The sequence below is a fragment of the Tenrec ecaudatus genome, chromosome 2, assembly GCF_050624435.1.
Source record: "Tenrec ecaudatus isolate mTenEca1 chromosome 2, mTenEca1.hap1, whole genome shotgun sequence".
NCBI lineage: Eukaryota > Metazoa > Chordata > Mammalia > Afrosoricida > Tenrecidae > Tenrec > Tenrec ecaudatus.
In genome coordinates this window covers 130977258-131000481 of record NC_134531.1, presented here as the reverse complement: position 1 = coordinate 131000481, position 23224 = coordinate 130977258, and the positions used below count along the sequence as shown (strand labels likewise).

Here is a 23224-nt window from a genome sequence, read left to right as displayed (position 1 = left end):
GGCTCATACAACTCTTATCACAGTCCATACATATACATACATCAATTGTATAAAGCACATCTGTACATTCTTTGCCCTAATCATTTTCTTTTCTTTCTTTCTTTCTTTTTTTACATTTTATTAGGAACTCATACAACTCTTATCACAATCCATATAATACATACATCAATTGTATAAAGCACATCCATACATTCCCCGCCCCAATCATTCTCAAAGCATTTGCTCTCCACTTAAGCCCTTTGCATCAGGTCCTCTTTTTTTTTCCCCTCCCTCCCCGCTCCCCCCTCACTCATATGCCCTTTGTAATTTATACATCGTTATTTTGTCATATCTTGCTCTATCCGGAGTCTCCCTTCCCGCCCTTCTCTGCCGTCCCTCTCCCAGGGATGAGGTCACATGTGGATCCCTGTAATCAGTTCCCCCTTTCCAACCCACTCACCCTACACTCTCCCAGCATTGCCCCTCACACCCTTGGTCCTGAAGGTATCATCCACCCTGGATTCCCTGTACCTCCAGCCCTCATATGTACCAGTGTACAACCTCTGCCCTATCCAGTCCTGCAAGGTAGAATTCAGATCATGGTAGTTGGGGGGAGGAAGCATCCAGGATCTGGGGGAAAGCTGTGCTCTTCGTCGGTACTACCTTGCACCCTGACTGACCCATCTCTTCTCCTAAACCCCTCTATGAGGGGATCTCCATGTCCTAATTTTTTATGGGAGACTTTAACCCTTGAATGGAAAGTTTCCACAACCCTGAAAATGTGTAGTGAAGGAAATTTAAATTGCTTGTTCATCATGGTTGTCTTTGAAAATAGTCAATGTAAATATTTAACACCAAGAAATCTAGGTGTGATAAGTAGGTTTATTGTGTCAAGCAGGCCAATAGGAACATGTGGGATTAATAAATTCGAAGTTTGATTGGAGAGCAAAGAGATAAATGGCCCGGAAAGGCCTGCCCCCCTCCCCCCTCCGCCCCCCGGCCTCTCTCTTGCTCTCTGGTGATCCGACCAGCTTGTGGCTGCTTTAGCTATTTCTTTGCCTCAACTTGTGAGCTATACTACCTGTATGACAGCTAACCCATAGATTGTATAGCTAGGGCTTGAGGCTCCTTCAAGACCTGCTTCACCACATTGCTGGTGTGTACATCGCTTGAGCTTGAGGCTGGTGGATCCTGTTGTCTTGCATTGCTTGAGTTCAATATCCCATCCGGGCTTGCTTCACTGAGTTCCTGAGCTGCTGACTGATGGTGACCCACCCTGCTGTTTGCTGCCTGTGGGCGGACTCTGTCTGCACTGCCTGAGGGAAGACTGAGCAGTCTGCTTCCTTGACCTTGGGCCCTGCCGCCCTCATGTTCCATGGAAGTGAGTTGAACTGAGAGCTCTGTACTATACTGTGTGGACTAATTACCTGCTATATTTCTTTGTGCTGTTTAAATCTATCTATCTATCTATCTATCTATCTATCTATCTATCTATCTATCTATCTATCTATCTATCTATCTATCTATCATCTCCACAACACATGGAACTGTATTAAAGGGCTATAGCATTAGGAAGGTTGAGAACCACTGCTCTAGAGAACCCTGCCTAACACACTAGGGAAGATTTTCACACTCCTTGGACTGTTAGCTGACTTTGACTGTTTTCCTTACTGAACATTCACCAGATGAATAGTAAGCTCAGTGCTGAAGTGGAGACAGACTGGGAACTGTGAATATTTAATCTTTTTTTGAAGTGTGACTGCAAGGGTCAGTGCCCTTGTGCTGTGTTCAATCTAAAAGACCTCTTTTGAATCCTGAATTTTAAGTATGGGATAAATGTGGGTTATTATGAAGTTTTGTTCTTAATTTCAATACACGAATGTCATTGTTACTGTTGAGTGCTTAAACCAGCTGCAACAGAGCCCCATATGTTAACATTTCCCTTTGGACCAGTTGACCATTTGGTAAACCCCCACCACTATGGAGAGGAAAGTGATTTGTCTTCTTTGGAATAGATACATATTCTAGATATGGATCCACTTTCTCTGTCCATATGCTTTGGTGTCATTCATTTGGATGGCAAAGTCACTTCACACTATACTATACTGTTTCTTATCAAGGAACTCATTTCACAGCCAAAAATGTCTAACAGTGGGATGGAATTTATGAAACTGGTCTTACACATACTACCCATTACACAGAAGATGCTGGCTTAATAACAGAACAAAAGAATGCCTACTAACAACTCCATTAGACTGCTATTTGGATAAGCATCTTCAAAGCATGAGGGTCTCCCTTCCAGGATGCAGCAGATGCTGTGTTAGTCTGGGTTGACTAGTGAAACAAATCCAGAAACATTCATATATATGTAAGAGAGAACTTTTTATCAAGAAGTGATTATACATCAATAAAACATCCCAGCCTAGCCCAGGTCAAGTCCATAAGTTCTAGATTAGCCCAGAAGTCTGATATTAGCCCACGAATTCCTCTTCAGACTCATGCAGCACATGCAATGATGTTGAATGCAGGAAGAACTCAGGCTGGTGGGTGGAAAGTCCTGTGGGTCCAATGGCAATGGATGCATCTCCAGGGCTCTGGTTGCCATCAGTGTGGCTAGTCAACAGGAATGTGAGGCAAGAGAGAGTGTATGTCCCGCCTCCAGGGAGGAAGACTGGAGTTCCCAGAATCCTCAGGAGAAGGCCATGCCCATACAGAGGCATCATTGGCAATGACCTATTTGAGAGGCTAGACTCCACCCCTTTGCTCAAATTGACAGGAGATTGTGTAGCCGCCACAGGTACTATGAATAAGCAAGTAGCACGTGTTCACCTCTCCATCCGCTTTGGAGGGAGTAGTAGCCCGTTTGCGGAGTTCTTGCTTTCTGTGCCTCCATTTCTACTAACGGGGAGATTTTAATTCCCAAAGAAGGAGTGCTTTCATAAGGCACAGCAAAACATGCTTCCACTGAATGGGAAGAGTGCCAAATATGCATTTTTAACTACTGTTTTACTTAAAAAACCATTTTATTGGAGGCTCGTACAGTTCTTTTTTTTTTTTTTTTGAGGTAGTCAATAGCAGAGTTTATATGCAAATCACCCACCTCACCTTTCTGAGTCAAGATTGTGGTCAATGTCAAGTATGGAAATAGCAACCGACACCACGGTGTGGTGTTCTGCCCAAAGGAAGTCCAATTGTTTTCTGAAGTAGAATTTCCGTGGTCAGCCCAGGTCCTGGGCTTGTGGTTCCACCTAGGATGTTCGGAGATTAATACTGAAAACCACGCTTTGTCTGGATATCATCAAGAATCTGTTGTAGCTCTTCATCTTCAAACCGCCCTTCCAAGCTTGGTATCAGGGCCTTGGACTCCTCAGCAGTCTCTGGACAAAGATTAGCCAAACACGCCAATTCAAACTTTATGAAGCTTTTTCTGGAGCAACAAGCTGCGGACGCTAGCAATGGTTTCTCTGTTTTTGAAGCGACTGAAGCGGGCTGTGTAGTTTAACGTCTTCCTGAAGACTTCTGAGAGCTCCTGCTCGTCTTCTGCACTCTCGTTCTGCTGCTTTCGATGCTCTAGAAGCATATGGACTTCTGAATTGAGAAGGGTCTCCGCTGTTTCAAACTCTTTGGGAAAGATCAACTGCGAGGCGTCTTCCTCCACATCGCCAGCCCGCGAGTCGCCGCTGCCGCCCGCCGCCATCGCGGCACCGAGCTCCCTCGTACAGTTCTTATTATAATCCATACATACATCCATTTTGTCAAGCACATTTGTACATTTGTTGCCATCATCATTCTCAAAACATTTGCTTTCTACTTGAGCCCTTGATATCAACTCCTTATTTCCCCCTTCCTTCCCTGCTCCCCTCTCCCTCATGAACCCTTGATAATGTCAATTATTATTATTTTGTCATATCTTACGCTGTCCGACGTCTCCCTTCACCCACTTTTCTGTTGTGCATCCTCCAGGGAGGAGGTTATATGTAGATCCTTATAATTGGTTCCCCCTTTATCCCCCACCTTCCCTCCACCCTCCAGGTATCGCCACTCTCACTACTGATACCACTAAACTAGCAGACAATAAAAAATGACAGCAAAACCCGAAAGCAAACAAAAAACCAAGCAAACAATAAAAAGAAAGGAAGAGAAAAGAAAGGAAGATAAGATCCCTGATAATTCACTAAAAGTAAATCAGGAATAAAGATTTGGATCAATCTACTAGGACTGACACCATGGCTGCAACAACGGGCACAGAGTGGGCAGAGTTGGTTCTACTGTGCCTGAAGTCGCTGCGAGTCGGAACCAACTCAACAACACTGCGCAACAACGAGCTACAGAATTGTAACCGGCTGAGGTTCTGTCTGAGGACAAAGGCACCAAGGAGGAAGGAATCGGAAACTTACTATAAAAATGTTTTTGTGAACATATCCAGAAAGGAGGATGATAGCACTTTTGTATATTTTCTCCCTGGCTTAAAAAAAATCATTTTATTAGGGGCCCACACAACTCTTATCACAATCCATACATACATAATTGTGTAAAGCACATTTGTACATTCATTGCCCTCATCATTCTCAAAACATTTGCTCTCCACTTAAGCCCCTGGAATCAGGTCCTCATTTTTACCCCTCCCTCCCCGCTCCCCTCTCCCTTATGAACCCTTGATAATTTATAAATTACTAATTTGTCATATCTTGCCCTGTCTGGCGTCTCCCTTCACCCACTTTTCTTTTGGCCGTCCCCCAGGGAGGAGGTCACATGTAGATCCTTATAATTGGTTCCCTCTTTCCAACTCACTTTTCCTCTACCCTCCGATTATTGCCACTACACCACTGGTCCTGAAGGGATCATCTGCCCTGGATACCCTGTGTTTCCAGTTCCTATCTGTGCCAGTGTACATCCTCTGGTCTAGCCAGATTTGTAAGGTAGAATTGGGATTATGAGAGTGGGGGAGGAGGAAGCATTGAGAAACTAGAGGAAAGTTGTATTTTTCATTGTTGCTACATCGCACCCTGACTGGCTCGTCTCCTCCCGGAGACCTTTCTATAACTCCGCACTCCCCTCTAATTCATTATTGTAAGATTTTTTGTTCTGATAATGCCTGACACCTGTGATTGCACAGGCTGGTGTGATGGAGCCATGTAAGGAGGGCCGTGTCTCATGTCATGTATCTGTCTAGGACAGTGCGCAAACGTCTGTCCTAACTGGTTCTCATAATCTGCTTCCTCACTGCAGACAGTAAGGAATTTGGGGAACAGCTGCCTACAGTGTTCCATGAGATCAGTAAACAGGAGCAGGACGCCCTGAGATACAGAAGTCTATCAAGGCGATGAGAAATTCAAGCGTGGGAAGAGCCAACTTCTCTGGGAACACTGCCAGTATTTAGTAGATAAAAATAAAGCACTGCGGGCCATGAAGGCTGCAGTTTGTACCGTCTCTGTCTGTGTCTATTTTGTGCTGCAGTCCTGTATTGTCTCTCTGTGTGTGCATGTGTGTTATGTTCTTTGTTCATTTTCCCTACTCAGAAACTGCGGTACTGGTGTGCTTCTTCCATGTGGGCTTTGTTGCTTCTCAACTAGATGACCGCTTGTTTACCTTTAAGCCTTTAAGACCCCAGATGCTATACCTTTTGATAGCCGGGCACCATCAGCTTTCTTCGCCACATTTGCTTATGCACCCGTTTGTTCTCAGCGATCGTATCATGGAGGTGAGCACAGAATGATATGATTTTTGTTCTTTGATGCCTGATAACTGATCCCTTCGGCACCTCGTGATCACACAGGCTTGTGTGCTTTTTCCATGTGGGCTTTGTTGCTTTCTCCCTTGCTTTTTACATGAGTGTGCGTGCATTCATGCATATATGGTATATGACGGCGTGACTCTCTTAAAGATGGATACAATGAGTTGAGGGATTTAAGGTCTTGGCATTTTCAAGAAAGGGTGAAAATGTCTTTCTTTGTATGAAGGCAAGTAGACAGAAACATAAAATTGAATATTGAGAAAAGATTCCTAATTACATCCTAATTATATCTGTATTAGTCCACTTTCCACTGCACTTTGATACAAAGGCTATTTGTATGCCTGGTCAGTGGTCAGAGGGAATTCATAGGAACCTTAATCCAAGTGGGGACCCTGCAAATGGATTTTGAGCTTCCATTGTCTTCCAAAGCCTTCTGCGAACTGGGTGCTTAGAATTTGTTTTAGTCTGACTAAACTAGGGAAACAAAGCCACAGAAACTCATATGTATAAGAGAGGGTTTTATATAAATGGTAAGTGAACATTAAGAAAGTATCCCAACCAGTGCTGTCCAAGCCCACAAGTCTAACATTAACCCATATATCTGACACCAATTCACAACGTCCTCCTTCATCTCACAAAACATACGCAATGACACCAACTGCAGGAGGAAAGCTGAATTAGTGAACATGTAGGCATTTCAGCACTGGCAGGGATCTCCACACGGCTGCTCCAGCACCCAGGGCTGCATTGGGGTAGATACATGTGCTTCTCCTTTGGGATGTCTTGCAGGAAGTGAGTCTTGCCAGCTGAAGCAAGGAACTGGCTAAGGCAGCTGCACCCTGGTCTGACCACCAGAAAGCAAGAGACCTGAGAACTAGAAAGGTAAGGCTCACTGAGCCATTTATCCCTCTGTCCTGGCCAGGTTGGCACAATAAACCTTAACTATCTTAGAATTTAAGCTGTGACAACACTTCTTGGATTGTGTCACACAGGGTGGTGTGGTTCACAATTCTTGATATCGATATTTTCCTGGTGTAAGATTTTTATTTCTGTTCAAGATGGAGTAATGGGCTGAATTGATCCTCTAATGTGAAGCAACAGAAAAGTCCAGACAAAACTTATAACAAAATAATTTTTAAGGCTGTAGAAATCAAGTGATGAAAGACAGTGATTCCCCAGAAAAGGGGAACAAAGGAGGTGAACATTATCCAGCTTCCTGCCATGAGAGAGTTTTCAGGGAAGGAGAGTCCAGGAAGATGGCAGGTGGTCTTCTTGAGCTGCAGAAATGGAGCTGGAGTAAAGCAAGGAGGCTAGAGTTTGCAGAGGTAAGTGCTAGAGTGAGAGAGAACTTATGTTTTGAAAAACACGAAGATAATAAGAATGCAAGCAAAACACAGCAACATTGTTTTTCCAAATCACATATCTCTGTAAGGACTTTTATCTAGAATCTGTAGGTTTAGATATTGTGGTAGTGACATAATCTGTTGTCAATTTGAGACTTAAGAGTGAAGGGGTGGAGTTTAGCCTGTCAGTGAGGTTGCAGCTTGATGACCTCATTTGGAGGCACTAAGGAGATTAATAGCTGGCTGGAGGAGGGTCACAGGCTCACTCCCTGTGAGACATTCCTGCATACAATACTCATGGAGCGATACTGATGGCAGCCAGAGCCTTGGAGTTGGAGGAGCCACGCGGGGACCCCTGTCAGCGGTGCAATACTTCCACTGCTACTGGAGCCACAAGACTTTCCACCCAGTGACATGTGATCTTCCTGCATTCGGCTTCATTGCATGTGTTGCATAAGTCTGAAGAGCAATTTACAGACAGGTACTGGACATATGGGCTAATATCGGATTTATGGACTTGATCTGAACTGAGCTAGGATGTTTTCATAATGTACAATTACTCTTTGTATAAAGCTCTTTCTTATACACATATAAGTGTCTATGAATTTGCTTCTCTAGTCTACTCAGACTAACACAGATACAGAATCTATATAAATCTTAAAGATCAATAATAAGAAAATAAGTTAATAAAAGTAGATGAGGAAGATTGTAAAGGGATTACTTCTGGGAGTGGTGGCTAGATTTGATGTGCCCCTTAATAAGGGTGTCAAAAGTTGAAAAACAAACATAAATCAAGATGTTAAAATTATGTAGTTGATAAAACTGCACAAATATTCCCTGTAGCAGCAAACAAAGTCACTTCCCTCCTATTGTCTGAGATGGCATTCTCAATAAAGTAGCTTTCATCTTTCTGAAATAGCTTTATTGAAACACAGTCAGCATATCATACTATTCAGAGTCATATTAAGAAGAGTTGTGTAGTCATCACCACAATAGTAGCTTTCATCTTTGACAAGCAGTGGCCAACCCTAGGGCACACGGAAGACCTCTGTTACTTCCTACTGTCGTATTGTGCATCGGGTCCCTATGGGTCTAAACTGACCTGGTGGCACTTAACAACAACAACCAGGAGCCCTGTTGGTGTCCTGGTTTCCTGTTGGGCAGCGACGTGCATCATTGGTAGTTTGAAACCACCAGTGGCTCCGTGGAAGAAAGACTGGACTTTCTATTCTCGTGAGTCGTTACAGTCTTGGAAATCCACAGCACTTCCCCATGAGTCAGCAGCCATTCCATGGCAGTAAGTCTGGAAATGTTTGGGGAGAACAACAAACCCTGTAGCCATGTGTATGCAGGCAGGACAGAACAGAGTTCAGAGTCATGACTCTGAAATGGAAGAGGAGAGAAGGCAGGATGGGATCCTTAGTTGGTCAGTGCTGAGGATGAGGGGCAGGGGCAGAGTCTACACTGTTTGAGTCAGAGATCTTTGACTATTTTATGATACTGTTAAAAGGGGGGAAAGGAACAAAAATATGTGTACTTACATACAATTGAAAAACTATAAGAACATTTAGTCTAGGTTCAAACAGCAACAGAACAAACAACATTCTGAATACATATGGTAGCTTTCTGGACACTGGTGATGCCCGGTGCCATGGCTAAAAATAGGTGCCAGGTGGCAGAGCAGAGGAGCATGCGCTTTGTGTGTGTGTGTGTATGGCAGGATTTGCATCATGGTTCCAGAAAGAACACTGAAAGTGAGTCTTTCTGGTGGAATTCTTAAAGACTTAAGGAGAATGGGCGTGTAGCTCACTAATGCCAATTAAGGTAGTGGTTTTGTCTGTGGACAGCAAGAGCCATCTTTTCATCCCCACTTTCTGCATATTGTGTACAGCGTAGTACCATATAGATGAATTATTCTTAGGGTGGGTGCTGTGTATATACATTGGTTAAAACATAAAATTGTTAGTTGTCCTCAAGTCTTTACATTTTCAAAGTAGTAAAGGGCTTGGCTACTGCACCCCACAAAGAAGCATTGTTGACCCGGTGATTAAAGGAGGCTTCATTTAATGCCTCTCATTTTTTTTTGTTTTTTGGGTGAGGCATGCACTTGGGAAATTATCATTATTTGGAGTAGGTTTCAGAGAGCAGGAGGGGGAGCAGAATATTACTACACTACTCTTTCTTCTTTTTTTTTCTAGAGGATCAGCTTGTGACACAAAATAACAGCATCGTGATTATTGATCTGCGGAATTTGGGATGTCACAACAGACCGGACCCCAGTGACCTTCTGGGACTCCATGCACTCTTGTTTGTCTTTGTAAGTTAGTTTTGTAGCTTAGTTGGAATTTATGATGAATTAACCTGCCTTTGTTGTTTATTTTTAGAAGTTAGAGATTAAGGTAACTTTTATTGAAATGATTTTAGTGATTAAAGTGATTCTTAGTAAATCAAGTGGATTAAGAATTATTAAGCTTTAACCACTTTAGTATGTTTTTTCTTAGTTTCCTTCATGGTGAAAATTCAATCAAGTAATTAGTTTGTAATTTTAGGCCAGAGAATAGGAACGTTTTTTCTTTTTAAAAAATTTGTTTATTTATTTATTTTAGGAACTTAAAAAAAAAGTTAGATTCAAGCTTGTTCTTTTTAAAAGGTAAGAGAAATCGACCCATAGCGCTGTCACCAGTGAGCATGTTGACACTGAGCAGTGGAGCAGAAAGAAGACATGATGTTTACTAATCAATAGCCTGCAAGTTAGGTACAAGATTATGAATGGTCCTTTCCCAACTTTGTTATAAGATTATTGAGGCTCCTTTAATAATGTATAAAATCCCCTCGATTCTCTATTGGAGGAGACAGTTATTTTGTTGGACTGGGTCCATTCTGTCTCCTTGGATATTGATATACAATAAAATTCCCACTCGGCCTCCCATACCTGTCTCGTGCTTTGGTGTAGCTGTGGCTGACAGACTAAATTACTTGCATTGTGTGGACCTTTTGACTTAAAAAAAAATGCTTACAAGAGAAAATTCACGTGTGCTATTTATAACAGGAGAACCAGGAAAGCAGCACTGGAGTTTCACCATTATTGATATACAACAATCAACATAATAACATACAAGAAGTCACTATTAAGACAACAATTTTTAAAAAGATCCTGGCTCCTTGACTTCATGAGTAGAAACAGGATAAGCTGTGTAATGTAAGAAAAAGGCACCTTAACATTGTGTCTGGGATGGTTTCAACGAGCTGAAACTGGAATACCTGAGCATACTTTAGTGCAGTGGTTCTCAACCTGCGGGTCACGACCCCTGTGGGGGTCGAACAACCCTTTCACAGGGGTCGCCTGATTCATAACAGTAGTAAAATTATAGTTATGAAGTAGCAATGAAATTACTTTATGGTTGTGGGGGTCACCGCAACATGAGAAACTATTAAAGGGTCATGGCATTAGGAAGGTTGAGAACCACTGCTTGAGAGCATTATGGAATCTAGGAAGGAAGGTATCTTAAATATTTACAAAGCTTGAAAAGTCAATAATTGCCTTTCTGGTTTATGTTAGACTGGTAATTTCTATTCAACAAAAATGGTACGTATTTAATATCTCAGAAGATTGACCCTCTGCTAAGAATTTTATTTAATCCTGGGAAATGGAACTTTCAGGAGCCCTGGTGGCATTGTGGGGTAGGCATTAGATTATTAGCTGCAGGGCTCTGGTTCAAACCCACCGATTGCTCCTTGGGAGAGGGATGATGCAGTACTGCCCCATATACATTTATAGTTCTAAAATCCCTACATAGTTTGCTCTGAGCCATGTGGGAAATCACACTTAACACCTATTGCCATTGAGTCGATTTAGATTTGTAGCAACCCTATAGGACAAAGAATTGCTCCAGAAAGTTCTCCAGGTTTGACTGAGGCAGAATGGCATGTCTTTCTTTCACAGAGCAGGCTGCTCTGTCTGCATGGGCCAACCTTGGATTAGCAGAGGAGGGTTTAACCATTGCACCACAGGACTTCTTTTTACGTATTCAATCATATTAAAGTATCAGATTGTATAGAAAGAGCATTGTGATCCCCCTACCCCGATTCTAGACTGTTACAATTCAAGGCACACAGTAAACTTTGCCATTATTTTGGCCATTCAGCATCTGAACCGCCTTCCTCTTAGTGATTTCTCCCTCCTTTTGTGTTTAGGACGTAACCCAAAGCCAAACCCACTACCATCAGGATGATTCTGCCTCATACCTGGCCCTGTAGGACCTTCTGGGATTCCAAAGCTGTAAATTTTGTTGAAGCTGTTTCATTTCCTCCTTGGAGTGGCGGTTGCATTTGAACGCTTTACCTTGAAGTTAGCAACCCAACACGTGTCCTACTAACCCACCCAGGCTCCTTGTCTGGGAAGAAGAGGCACACAATCCCAGACACTTGTCCTATGCTTCTTGATAGTAAACATGCAGACATATGAACTGAACTTCATCATTCTGATCCACCAGTGACAGCTTTCTACTTTGGAGCCAGTAATAAAATCAAATATCCCCCAAAACAGAGCCCCTAGAAATGATAGCATTGGCTCACTCTATAATTTAGCTGTAGTGGTGACTGTAAAGTGCTGGTGTTAGATCTGATTCCCTACGGAAAGTCACCTTGTATCTTTTAAATTAACCCATCCGATATAAAAATAGACAGAAAGAACCACTGTTCTTACAGAAAAGTATGTATATAAAATACCCAAGTGCACATATACATATCGTTTTTATAAAAGAGGAATTGTATGAGGGTAAGCAAAAGTGTATTGTCATTTGAAAGAGGACTTAAAAGATCACCTGTTGATACCCCCCTTTATTTCGAGCAAAGAAGAATGAACTCAGACATACATAGAACAATTAGTCCAATGTGTGAAAGGACATACCAACCTAAGTCTCCATGATCCTGGAAGCAAAAGTACCTGATGGTGCCTAGCTGCCACAACCCGCTGCTCTGGGAGGGATCCCGTTAGAAGGTGCTGGATGGAGTGGGAGAAGACGTGGAACAAAACTCAAATAATAAAAACGATCGGGCTTACTGATCAGATAGAAACTGCTGAACCCCGGACAGTACGCCCCTCAGTCAGTCTTCAGGCCTGGAGCTGAACGCATCAGCATGACTCGGTTTTCAGCCAAACAGACAGGACTGTAAGCGGAACAGCAACATTAGGGAGGTAAGGATTCCTTAGAAAAATCGACTATTTGAGACGTAAAGGCCACCATTTACCCAAAGACAAGTTCAATGGGTAAGGGAAAAAGGAGGAATGAAAACAAGACACACAAGGAGGAAGTTGGATAAGTTATGTTACGTTGTGTGATTGCAATCAATGCGATGAAACAAAATGTGAATAAATTATTGAATAGAAAACAGATTTGCTCTGTAAACTTTCAACTAATTTACCATAAAGTTTAAAAAATAAACAGTTGGGGGAGGGAGGGTAAAAAGAGGATCTGATTCCAAGGCCTCAAATAGAAAGTAAATGTTTAGAAAATGATGATGGCAACATATGCACAAATATGCTTGATACAATTGATGTACAGAATGTTAAAAGGGCTGTAAGAGCCCATGACTAGAGTTCCGGTTCCCAACATGCATAGTTTATTTCAGATAAAACCTACGTAAACATGTCTGTGATCAACGAATGGCGGAAGACAGGTTCGCTCTATGATACACCTATCTTGGCATCAGTAGCGTGCCTTGGAAAAAAGCGCAAACCAAACAGTGGCTTCTGAGTTCTCTGCCGTCAGATCAGTTCAAGGCAGAGAGGTTGGCACAGGTGTTAATGGCAACTGTGTTTTGGGAGTTCGAAATCTTAATAGATTTTCTTGAAAGACACAGGATGAATACGGCAGTTTATTAAGGAGACATTCTTAAGAAATTTAAAAACTGTATTGGTAAGCAAAAGGCCAGCAAAGTCTGTCAATGATTCTTTTTTCTACAGCAATGTAGGTAAAAGGACCGCAAATTTAGAAAACACAGTGTTAGCAGAGCGGACATTTATTAAGGGCTAGTGGTACATCAAGCACTGTTCTTCAAGACTGAACTCTGAGAATTTCTTTGGGAATCTTATCCTATCCACCCCATAGCCCTGAGCTTGCTTCTTCAGATTTCCTTGTGTTCCCAACATGCTAAGAACATGTAAGAAGAACAAGATTTGAGTCCATCGAGGAAGAGTGTTGGATTCTTTGCGGGGTGGGGTGGGAGTGTGTGGATAATGCAAACGCTGCCTTGCGAAGTGCACGGATCTAGGCAAAGGAGACGCTGAGAAACCAGAGCTTCACGGTTGTTCCTTTTGTTGGATTCAGATGTCTTTGATTTTGTGGCATTCTTTTTGGCTCCCTCTCACATGTAATTTATGTCCTCATGTTCTTTGAAAATGTTTCTAGCTAGCTATAGCATTGAACAATAGCCCAGCTAATATTTAGATTCTCTTACTATTTTGTTTTCATACCACCGCATAGCTAATTGGTTTTGCTATTTATACTCTGTATGTCAAGAATATTTAATACCAAAGATTATGGCATGTAAGTCCTTGGCCTTATGTCTGATTATTGCTGTAGGCTAATCTCCTAGTGGAAGACCACTGATTCAGGAAATGAGAAATTTTAAAGTTCTTTATGTAGTTGTAAAATTTGTTCTCCAGAGGTGGTACCCTATCTTGAGCTTCTTGAAATGGGCTTTGAATATCAAACATTGATATAAAATTTATAACATTTGAATGCCAGACACGACGATGTTTTAGAAATGAACCTGGCACCTATTAACACGACTGTACTCATTGACTGACATGGTTATGTGCTTTTGAAACATTAAAACAGTTTACCCTTACGTTTACATGTTTGTAAATACTTCCAGGGAAGAGGGGATGTCCAAATATCTTGCTTAAGATCACACAGCTTGTGCAACATGGACCCAAGAAGCAAACACCGGCTTCCTGATTTCAAAGTTCATGTTCTCCTCATCGTACCATTCTGTGTCAAGAGTCTCAATCATGCTTGAGCCTTGAAGTGAATATGTGGTGGGAGAGCAGGCTGAAGAGTTGGAAGTAGTAGGGAGCAGGTGTTGCATCTTAGTTAAAAGGACTACACACGTTAAAAAGAATTACAAACTGACAAAACACAGCGCTCGCAGGGCATTTTATCCAATGAGCATTTATTAAAAGCTGGTGGTGCACCAGGCACAGTTTTTGCTTACTAGGCTAAAAAATAAAAAATGATGTAACCAACTCAGTTATTAGCTTATCTGATTAAACAAATTACATTTCATAGAAATGATCACAAATTGCATCGCAGATGGAAAACAGAGTATCCTTTTAGACTTATAGATTAATAAGAACCCAGATGGTAAATAGAAATTAGCAAACCACCATTTACATCTTTATTTTCGGCAGCAAAGGAGAGAAACATGCTTATCATTGTGCTGAAATGGATTTCAGCATTCAATATAGACACCCTGTTTTAAAACTGCTAACGTGGCCCACCTATAATTTTAAAAAAATCAATATTTTTTGTCCTTTATTAACTCACTATGATATTTTTTTTGGTATAAAGATTAGTTTTGGTTTCAACATACGTTTAATTCCGTATCTCAGTCCCCTGAGTCACAGATTCCTGACCTGGGGTGGGTGAGAATCACTCTTAAGTAGTCAGAAGACTAAGACAAAACCAAACCAAACGGGCATAGTTTAATTCACTGATATTCTAGCCAATACTGAATTAAGAAGTTAAGATACAGAGACAAGTTAAACCAGAAAATAACAGCAGGTGGGGGAAAAAAAAGGGTAGAAGTTATTTGTTTGAAGCAAGCCTGCCCATTAGCGTCACCTACAGCATTTCCTTTAAAGGTTCTTAACAGGTACATGAAATGCCCCTTAATCTGAAGGTTAGTTATGAGGGGGTTCGACAGAGAAAACCCCCAAACCAAAGCCCCTGCCACCGAGTCACTTCCAACTCCTAGCGACACTCCAGGGCAGAGTAGGGCTGTTCTTCAGGTTTCTGAGACTGTAACTGCTCTGGGAATGACCGCCTCATCTTTCTCTCAAGGAGCTCCTAGGTGGCTGGAACCCCTCTCAGCTTGTGGTTAGCAGCCAACCCTTAGGCCAGGGCACCGTCAAGGCTCCAGGGGAGGAAACAAAGGGTGGCAGAGACGGAAAATGCACGGAGTGGAATATGTACGTACGTTGTCACCTACGCTGTTATTGCTGAAGCATCATCACCCATAATAATCTACCGGGACGTTCTGGGACACTTCCAGAAAGTGCATTCTTCGGGCAGCAGCAGTGTCTTCGGAGTGAAGGTCCACATTTATTGCACAGGAACCAAGATTATTCTTCTTCCCCCTCTTCCTGAGCTGGAGACCTCCACGTGGCTTTGGGTTCCTGTTCATGGGCTCCTCTGACCAGCAGGGGGCACTCCACCAGAACGCCTCAGGAAGCACCTTCTTCAAGGGGAAGTGTGAGGTATTGTGTTGGCCTAAGCAACAAGGTTGTTCAGTCCCCATTCTCAAGCAGCTTTTGTAAGTTGTGTTGTATCTTGAAATAATAAAAGAGAAGCTCCTATTAGTAAGTGGAACGGGTTAGAATCACATACAAAGTTGGAACCCACTCATCAGGAACCAACATGAACCACTTCTCTGCAATGCTCACAATTAACATGTTCTGCCTTGAAGAACAAGTTACCACAGCCACTGCCATCAACAGGTGCCATCTCATAGCACCTAGCAAGTACTGTAACCCGTCACCCCCCTGTCGGCTTGTTGTACTATGATGGCTTGCGGGTTGATGTGAAGCTGGAACCCATTCCATTGGTATTTTTAATACCAGCAAGGTCAGCAATAGCTGACAGGTTTCAGAAGAACTTGCAGATATGACACATCAGGAAAAAAGGCCCAGGTTACATACTTCTGAAAATGAGCCCATGAAAACTGTCTGCGTTTGGATATTATTTCTAATCTTTGGATCACAATGGCTGGTGTCTTTCTTCCTTGTGGGCTTCCTTGATGCCTCACTAGATGGCTGCTTGTTTGAAGACAAGCCTTTAAGACCCCAGGTGCTATTCTGGATAGCTGAGCATCATCTAGTTTCTTTATCACACTTTGCTATCACACCCATCTTTTCAGTGATCTCTTCATGAGGGCAAGCATCAAACAGGATCATGTCATAAGAGCTAATTGTTCTAAGATTGGGGCTAGAATGACGTGGAAATATATCCATGTATCAACGGTTAATATGTCTCTCATTTACTTAGACACATTATTGTTATTTTATGTTAGAAAACATGACCAATCATTTCCCTGTGGTAAAAATTAATTCTATTGATAGTGTCACCAATTTAGCCAATAGTATAACGTTTAAAACACAGTCGAGAAAAGGAAATTATACAAGTATAGGCTGGCTATGAACCACAGTACTTGAATTGCTAACTTGTCCAGATTAACCTCTTAAGTGACTGGACACGATTTGAATTAAAAAAATGGGGGTTGGTGATAGGGCAAAACTTTCAGTAATGTTCACTGTCAGGGGCCGAATGATGTATACCAGTTTAATACAGATCATAAAAAAGCACGGTGGGCATTGAAATAGTTAGTCTATGACTGTATATTAGTCACCACCCACAGGGCACCCTCAAAGCAGGAGATCTGGACCAAAGCCCAATGACTACCAGTTCTATACCCTTTGAAGTAAAGCCCAGTTCATGTTGTGAGGCGTCCACATGGGGTCTTTCTGGTGTGGCCTACGAAGAATGTTATGCACCACAACGAAGAGAGTCTCAAGTCACAGTACAGCACGTGGCCTGGATTACCAAGGGCTGCATAGAAACTAGGTAAAAAGTGTCCAGGAATATTCTCCTCCTTGGGTTCTATATAAGTATTGTTAGGCAATTTTTCCCAATGGGAGGATGCTCCTACCCATTTTCCTACCAACAGAAGTGTACTCTGCCTTGTGTTCATGAAGCATCGATCACACCCTCTATGTGTACATTTGAAAAACCACGTTGACCTCAGCTGGGGTGAAATTGGAGCTTAAACTGTGAACACCTGGTTTTCAGAGGCTATGGACGAGATGGGAAGCGAAAATCCATTTGCAGGGTCCACACACAGATTAAGCCTCTGGCGAATCCGCCTAGGGACACAGTCCAGAGATGTGAACAGCCTTGTCAGCAGAGAGCACTGTGAAGTCACTTAGGGTGGTTGTAGTTAGTTTAACCTGTAGCTTCTTCTCATTTTATCTCCCTATGACCCATCTTGTTGTATTTAGTCTTTTAAAAATTTTATTAAAAGATCATTTTATTGGTGGCTCTTCCAGCTCTTATAACAATCTATACATCAACTGCATCAAGCATATTCCTACATAGGTTGCCATCATTATTTTCTAGACAATTACTCTCTATTGAGCCTTTGGTATCAGTTCTTCTCCCCCCGCCCTCCCCCGCCTCATGACCCCTTGATAAATTATATATTATTTTTGTTTTCATATCTTACCCCGACCGCCGTCTCCCTTCCCACACAGTTTCTGTTGTTCATCTCCCTGGAGGAGTGCGTGTGTGGTGTGTGGTTATGTGTTGATCATTAAGATCAGTTACCCCTTCCAACCCTCCTCTCCACACCTTCCCCCTACCTTTCTGGTGTCGCTAATCGCAATCCTGTTCCTGGAACTCTTATTTGCACCTGTTTACATGCTCCGGCCTAGCCCGCAGGGAAAAGCAGGACTGGGGTCATGATAGTGGGGGATGAGGAAGTCTCAAGGAACCAGAGGAGTATTGTGTGTTTCATCGGTGCTATACTGCACCCCAATTGACTCATCCCTTGCCTGTGACCCCTCTGTAAGGGGATGTTCCATTGCCTACAGATAGATGGGCTTTGGGTCTCTGCTCCAATCCCCTTTCTCAACAATGTGCTTTTTTGTTTTAAAGTTGTTTTAGTTTTGTTAAAAAAAAAAAAAAGGTGAAGAAATCTCCGTGAATTAAGTCTCTGGTGGATCCCCTCTGCCCATAGCCAGTGGCATAAATAGCCTTGACAGTAATGCCGAGTGCATCGGAAAGTGGATTACTTAAGGTGTAGGTAGGTTAAAAATTAACATCTTATCATTTGATCTCCCATTTGACCTATTTAGTTTCGCTCTAGTTTTTAACATTTTCTAACGTTCTTTTTTATTGAGGTTTTTTGCTTAACTTTGTAATTATTGTTAGTTTTTTTAGGCTATGCTTCTCTTTATATAAAATCCAGCATAGATACATCTATGAAGACAGTAACTGGATTAACGTTTTTTGGGGGGTATACGGGAGGTGAGGTCGTAGGGACATGGGAGGCTATTAACAAGGAGCACATAAAACCAAGAAAATGTTTTAAAATCATGCTGTTGATTGTATAACTCTTCTACATTTAACGGAATCAGTGAATTATATGATATGCGGATCAAGTGCCAATAAATCATTTTTTAAAAAAGAAAATAGATTAAATTTTTGGGAATCAGCTGAAAAGAAACAAACAAAGAAATGTACGGTGGAGCACAACAGACTGGCTAGCTTGGTTGGCTTACCCTGGATGCATCATCAAGGGGGAGCAATTGGTAAGATGGGGAGCCAGCAAGGGCAGGGGGCACTCTCAGTGAGGAAGACAGGCACCTGAGTTGTCATGAGGGAGTCGAGCATACCAGAGGTTAGGAGACTATGTGCAATTCACAAGTTTTTAGGGCTTCAGCATCTGCATTTTGGCCCCAAGTCTATTCTTTAATCGATCCCGATTTGGGACGAAGGTGGTCTTTGCTTGCTGAGCAGCTGGGCTCTGTCAAACTGTGCATCAGACTTGTCCAGCTGTCTGCCTGTTCTGAATAAGCCCTTCCGTTTTCTGTTCCTTCAGTATAATATGCGATGTCCTGCTTTGGTCCCCAGCCATTGTACATCAAGAGCAGTCGCCACCTGTCTGTCAGTTGGTGGAGGTATGGGATGTAACCCAAGAAGAAGGCACCCATGTGCTTCCAACCCAAAGGATACTATTTGTGAGTCAGACTGAACAGATTTGAAAATTAATACCAACCCATTCTGGAGGCTAGCATGAAAGCCAAACAGTTGTAAGCATCTCATAAAACAAAACCAAAGATGCTTGCCCTTAACTTCTACTTTCTCTAGGTTGATTTTAAATTTAAAGTGGAAAAGGTTTTCAAGTTTGCCCATAGACACGATTCAATATGGATTCCTTCATGACTTGGTTTAGAACCAAAGTTTGCGAATACCTTGGTTCTCACTATTTCTGCTGTTAGATGCCAGGTAGCATTTACTGCAGCAAGACCAAGATAACTGTACTCATTTGTATTTCATGTGTCTTCCCAATTCAACTACGCTAATATGTTCCGCTTCCGGCTGAGTTGATTTTGACTCATGATGGCGATCCCACGTGTGCTAGGCTAACACTCTGCTTGAAAGGGGGTTTTAATGGCTGTTTTTTGGAAGCTGGTCATCAGGTATTTCTTCTGACCACCTCTAGGGGGACTCAAATTTCCAATTAGTTAGCAGCTGAGCACACTCCCCATTGGCAACAGCAGGCTTTGCACTCTCCGGTAAAGTTACTAAATTCTGGGCGTTTGTGGTAGCAGTTCCAACTGAACAGATGAGTCACTGAACTTGGCCTTAAGGAGTAGGGTAAAAACAAAGCGGTTGTCAACTGTGAAGGAACAGACTTTGAAAGGAGAGGAAAATGAGGCATGCATTGCAGTATCACTTTGGGGACATTTATGGCTCGTTATCTCCTTCACCTTCCTGACCCTCAATTGACCTTTTAAAAGTGACACAAGTGTGAGGATAAGCATGCCAAAGTGCCCTGTCCTCTCAGAGGCAAAGGTGCATCAGTACTCGGATCAACAAGGACTGTGACTGCATTCTGGGAAGCAGTACATCAGAGGGCGTCCAAGGACAACTATGGAATCAGACCTGGCTCAAACTTCAGGTCCAACTTTCTAGGAGTGTCACTGTGAGCAAGATAACTGATTCGGTTTCCAGATCGGATTCGACTTCCACTGACCAACCATGGGTGCGATCAAGATTGCGTGCCATATTTTATGTACGGCAAAAATCAGCCTGATTTGAGTTAGGATTGGTTGGGTCAGTGGGTTTGAATCCACTCCCTCCTCTCTCCCAACACTGAGCCCCAGGGTCTGTGGCTGGCTGCCACTTGTGATTATGATACAGAAATGCTTCTAACTAAGGAAGCAAAGAGTGACCAACCAGAACATCTATTTCAAGGAAATGAGATTAAAACCTCGTTCTTAGTGGGGAAAAAAAAAATCTGTTTCTTATAAGGGGATGAATTCATGCTTTCCTGTGAGACACTTGGGTTTGATTCCCCGCCAAGGGCAACCATCATCTGTCAGTGGAAGCTCGAATGTTGCTACGAGACTGAACAGGTTTCACTGAGCTTCCAACCTAAAGCAGATGAGGAAGAAAAGCCAGGCAATCTCCTTCCAAAGATCAGCCAATGAAAACCCTGTGGAGCACATGGGGCCACGCTCATTGTAGATGGGGTAGTCAGGAGTTAGGGACCACCTTGGTGGCATCTAACAATATTTAATTATTTATAATAAATATTTTATTATATGTATTAAAATATATTTATTATATAACTCTCTAGTCCGAGCATTTAGAGTGCCACCAGCACGCCGCAGGCATTTGAGTGTGCAAGCCTTGGCCTAGGCCAAAGGTCAGGCATTACTGCTATTGTCTCCATGCACAAGAAGCCCATCAATCACCTTTTCCAATTTCATGATGTTAGTTGTAAGCTCTTGGCAAAGGACCTCCACATTTAAGGGCATGTGTGACCCCAGGCCAGATGGTGCTGTCTGTCTGTAAAAACAAAGAAGAGAAGTTATCATGGGCAGCAAGGGCAAAGGAAGAAGCAGACGGAATACATTTAAAATGTATTTGAACAGAAAACCAGGATGTAACAGAAGACAGGTCACTTGCTAACACCAGAGAGCTCTGTACTAATCCACGCACTCCAGGTTCAATGTTAAGGGGACTAGTTCTTTTGATTCTTTAAAATCATTTTATTGGGGGCTCGTACAACTCTCATCACAATCCATCCATCCATCCATTGTGTCAAGCACATTTGTACATTTGTTGTCATCCTCATTCTCAAAACATTTTCTTTCTACATGGGCCCTTTGTATCAGCTCCTCATTTCGCCCCCTCCTTCCCCACCCTCCCTCTCTCCCGAGTCCTTGATAATGTATAAATTATTATTAGTTTGTCATGTCTCACACTGTCCGACGTCTCCCTTCACCCACTTTTCTGTTGGCCCTGACGCTATTTTCATTTAAGTGAGCATGTTGGTAGCCGGGCTTCCAAACGAAAATCACACAGTTATTCCGAAGCACATGGTTTCCGAGAAGCCTTTTACCAGCCATTAACATCCTCTCTTTCCCCAGTGTAGTACACATTTGCAAACATTATTGCTCTTCTCTATCATACACAGATTTCTTTCATTACACAAAAAAACCTTCAGAACGTTTAGGAATATTTTAATTTAATTCATCAATATTCTATTGAGGGTGACGTGTCTGTAGCTGCTTCTTCAAAACTTTCCCTACAAATATAACTTCCTCTGGCTTAGAACCCCAAGATTGTGTTAGTTGGATGATTTTATGTCACCTAGGCCCTCGTGGCTAGGGGTAGAGACAACCCTGTCAATCAAGTAGTAGCTTGATGAAACCTCCTTGGGGTTGGGGCTGGCCTTTTGTATGAGAGTGAGGGATTTTGGGAACCGTGCTCTCTCTGTCACTTTGCCTGACCCATGGGCTTCAATCTAGACTAGACTTACCTGCTTCTACAACTGTGTGAGTCATTTTCTTGCTATATATTTATCTCTTTATGTGTGAGTGTGTCTATCCATCATCTATCTATCTATCTATCTATCTATCTATCTATCTATCTATCTATCTATCTATCTATCTATCATCTATCTACCTACCACTGGTTTTGTATCTCTAGAAAACCTAACATAAATGGTATTAAACAGCGTCTCTCAAAGTGTGGTCTTCAGTCTAGCACCATCAATTAACACCTTGGAACTTGATAGAAATGTACCTCAGATCTACTGAATCAGAAACTGAAACTCTAGGGCCCAGTAATCTGTTTTAACAGCCCTTCCAATTTGAGAAACACTGCAAGACTGGGAAGTCCAGGATCTTTGGAGTCACATGGATCTGCATTTGAATCTTGATTCTATTCCAAGGTATAAGACATTACAATAATTTCTTCTCTAAGCATGTTTTTTCAGTTGTAAAATACAATAATAGCCATTTTACACAATTACGATGAAGTATATTATAATGAGGCAAGATTTTATGTATCCATGTGTGTATGTATCCATTCCAACCCAAGTCATAGCACATGACAGATACTGTGTAAATAAACATCTTTACCTTGAGAATCTGGGATAAAAGTATGCTTTCTCATGTGGGGCAATTTATTTCATTTCAATTTTTAGACAATATGCCCACATCCTCATGTAAGTGGATTTAAAGGAAAGAGCTCATGTGTGAATAGATTTGTTTATATCAGACATGTTAGACATTGTTGGGCTTTACTTTTAATATTAACACAATTTTTTTAAAGTACGTACTCTAAGAAATTGAATTAAAAAATGACTACTGTACATTTATTACAATTGACAAATCAATGCAGATACATGAATAATTAAAGTCTATCATTTACTTATGGTACATAAATTATATATAAATGCTGCTCTAAAAATTGATGTGCATCAAAAGATTATTAAGAAAATAACTATCATGAAATATCTTCACAGGCACAACCAATAAATTACTGGTCATGAGAATTTTCATAGTGATCAATTATTTTGCAAATAAATAAGTTAAAGTAAAGAATGAAAAATGATAAAATATGCGGCGTTGCTGGAATTTCTTTTCAAGGAATGTCTTTACTAAGTGCCATTTTTCTATGATACACATGTCTATTTGAATAAATTTTTATCAAAGGTCATGACGAAGTCTTAGGACAGCAGAGCAAGATCATACAGTCAAGGCCTGCTTCTTGCCGTAATACTGGCAACGCTTTTGCAACCCAAGAAATGCGCAGGGCAGGGTCACGTCGTTCCTTCCTTGTACCCTCCCCCCTCTGGAACTCTCTGCATG

The 23224-nt window shown here is 42.0% G+C and overlaps 1 protein-coding gene and 1 pseudogene across 2 annotated transcripts in view; both read right to left on the bottom strand.

Moving 5' to 3' along the window:
* Window positions 1-3021: 3021 nt before the first annotated feature.
* Window positions 3022-3687, bottom strand: LOC142440963 (DNA-directed RNA polymerase II subunit RPB4 pseudogene; annotated as a pseudogene).
* Window positions 3688-14265: 10578 nt separating this feature from the next.
* GRAMD2B (GRAM domain containing 2B) overlaps window positions 14266-23224 on the bottom strand; it is a 76829-nt gene continuing 67870 nt past the window's right edge. For both annotated transcript variants that reach the window (XM_075541468.1, XM_075541469.1), the window contains exons 13-14: window positions 20819-20912; window positions 14266-15610 (exon numbers count right to left, since the gene is read on the bottom strand). In XM_075541468.1, coding sequence (XP_075397583.1) covers window positions 15569-15610; window positions 20819-20912 — 136 coding nt within the window. In that variant the 3' untranslated portion in view covers window positions 14266-15568. The remainder of the gene's footprint in view (window positions 15611-20818; window positions 20913-23224) is intronic.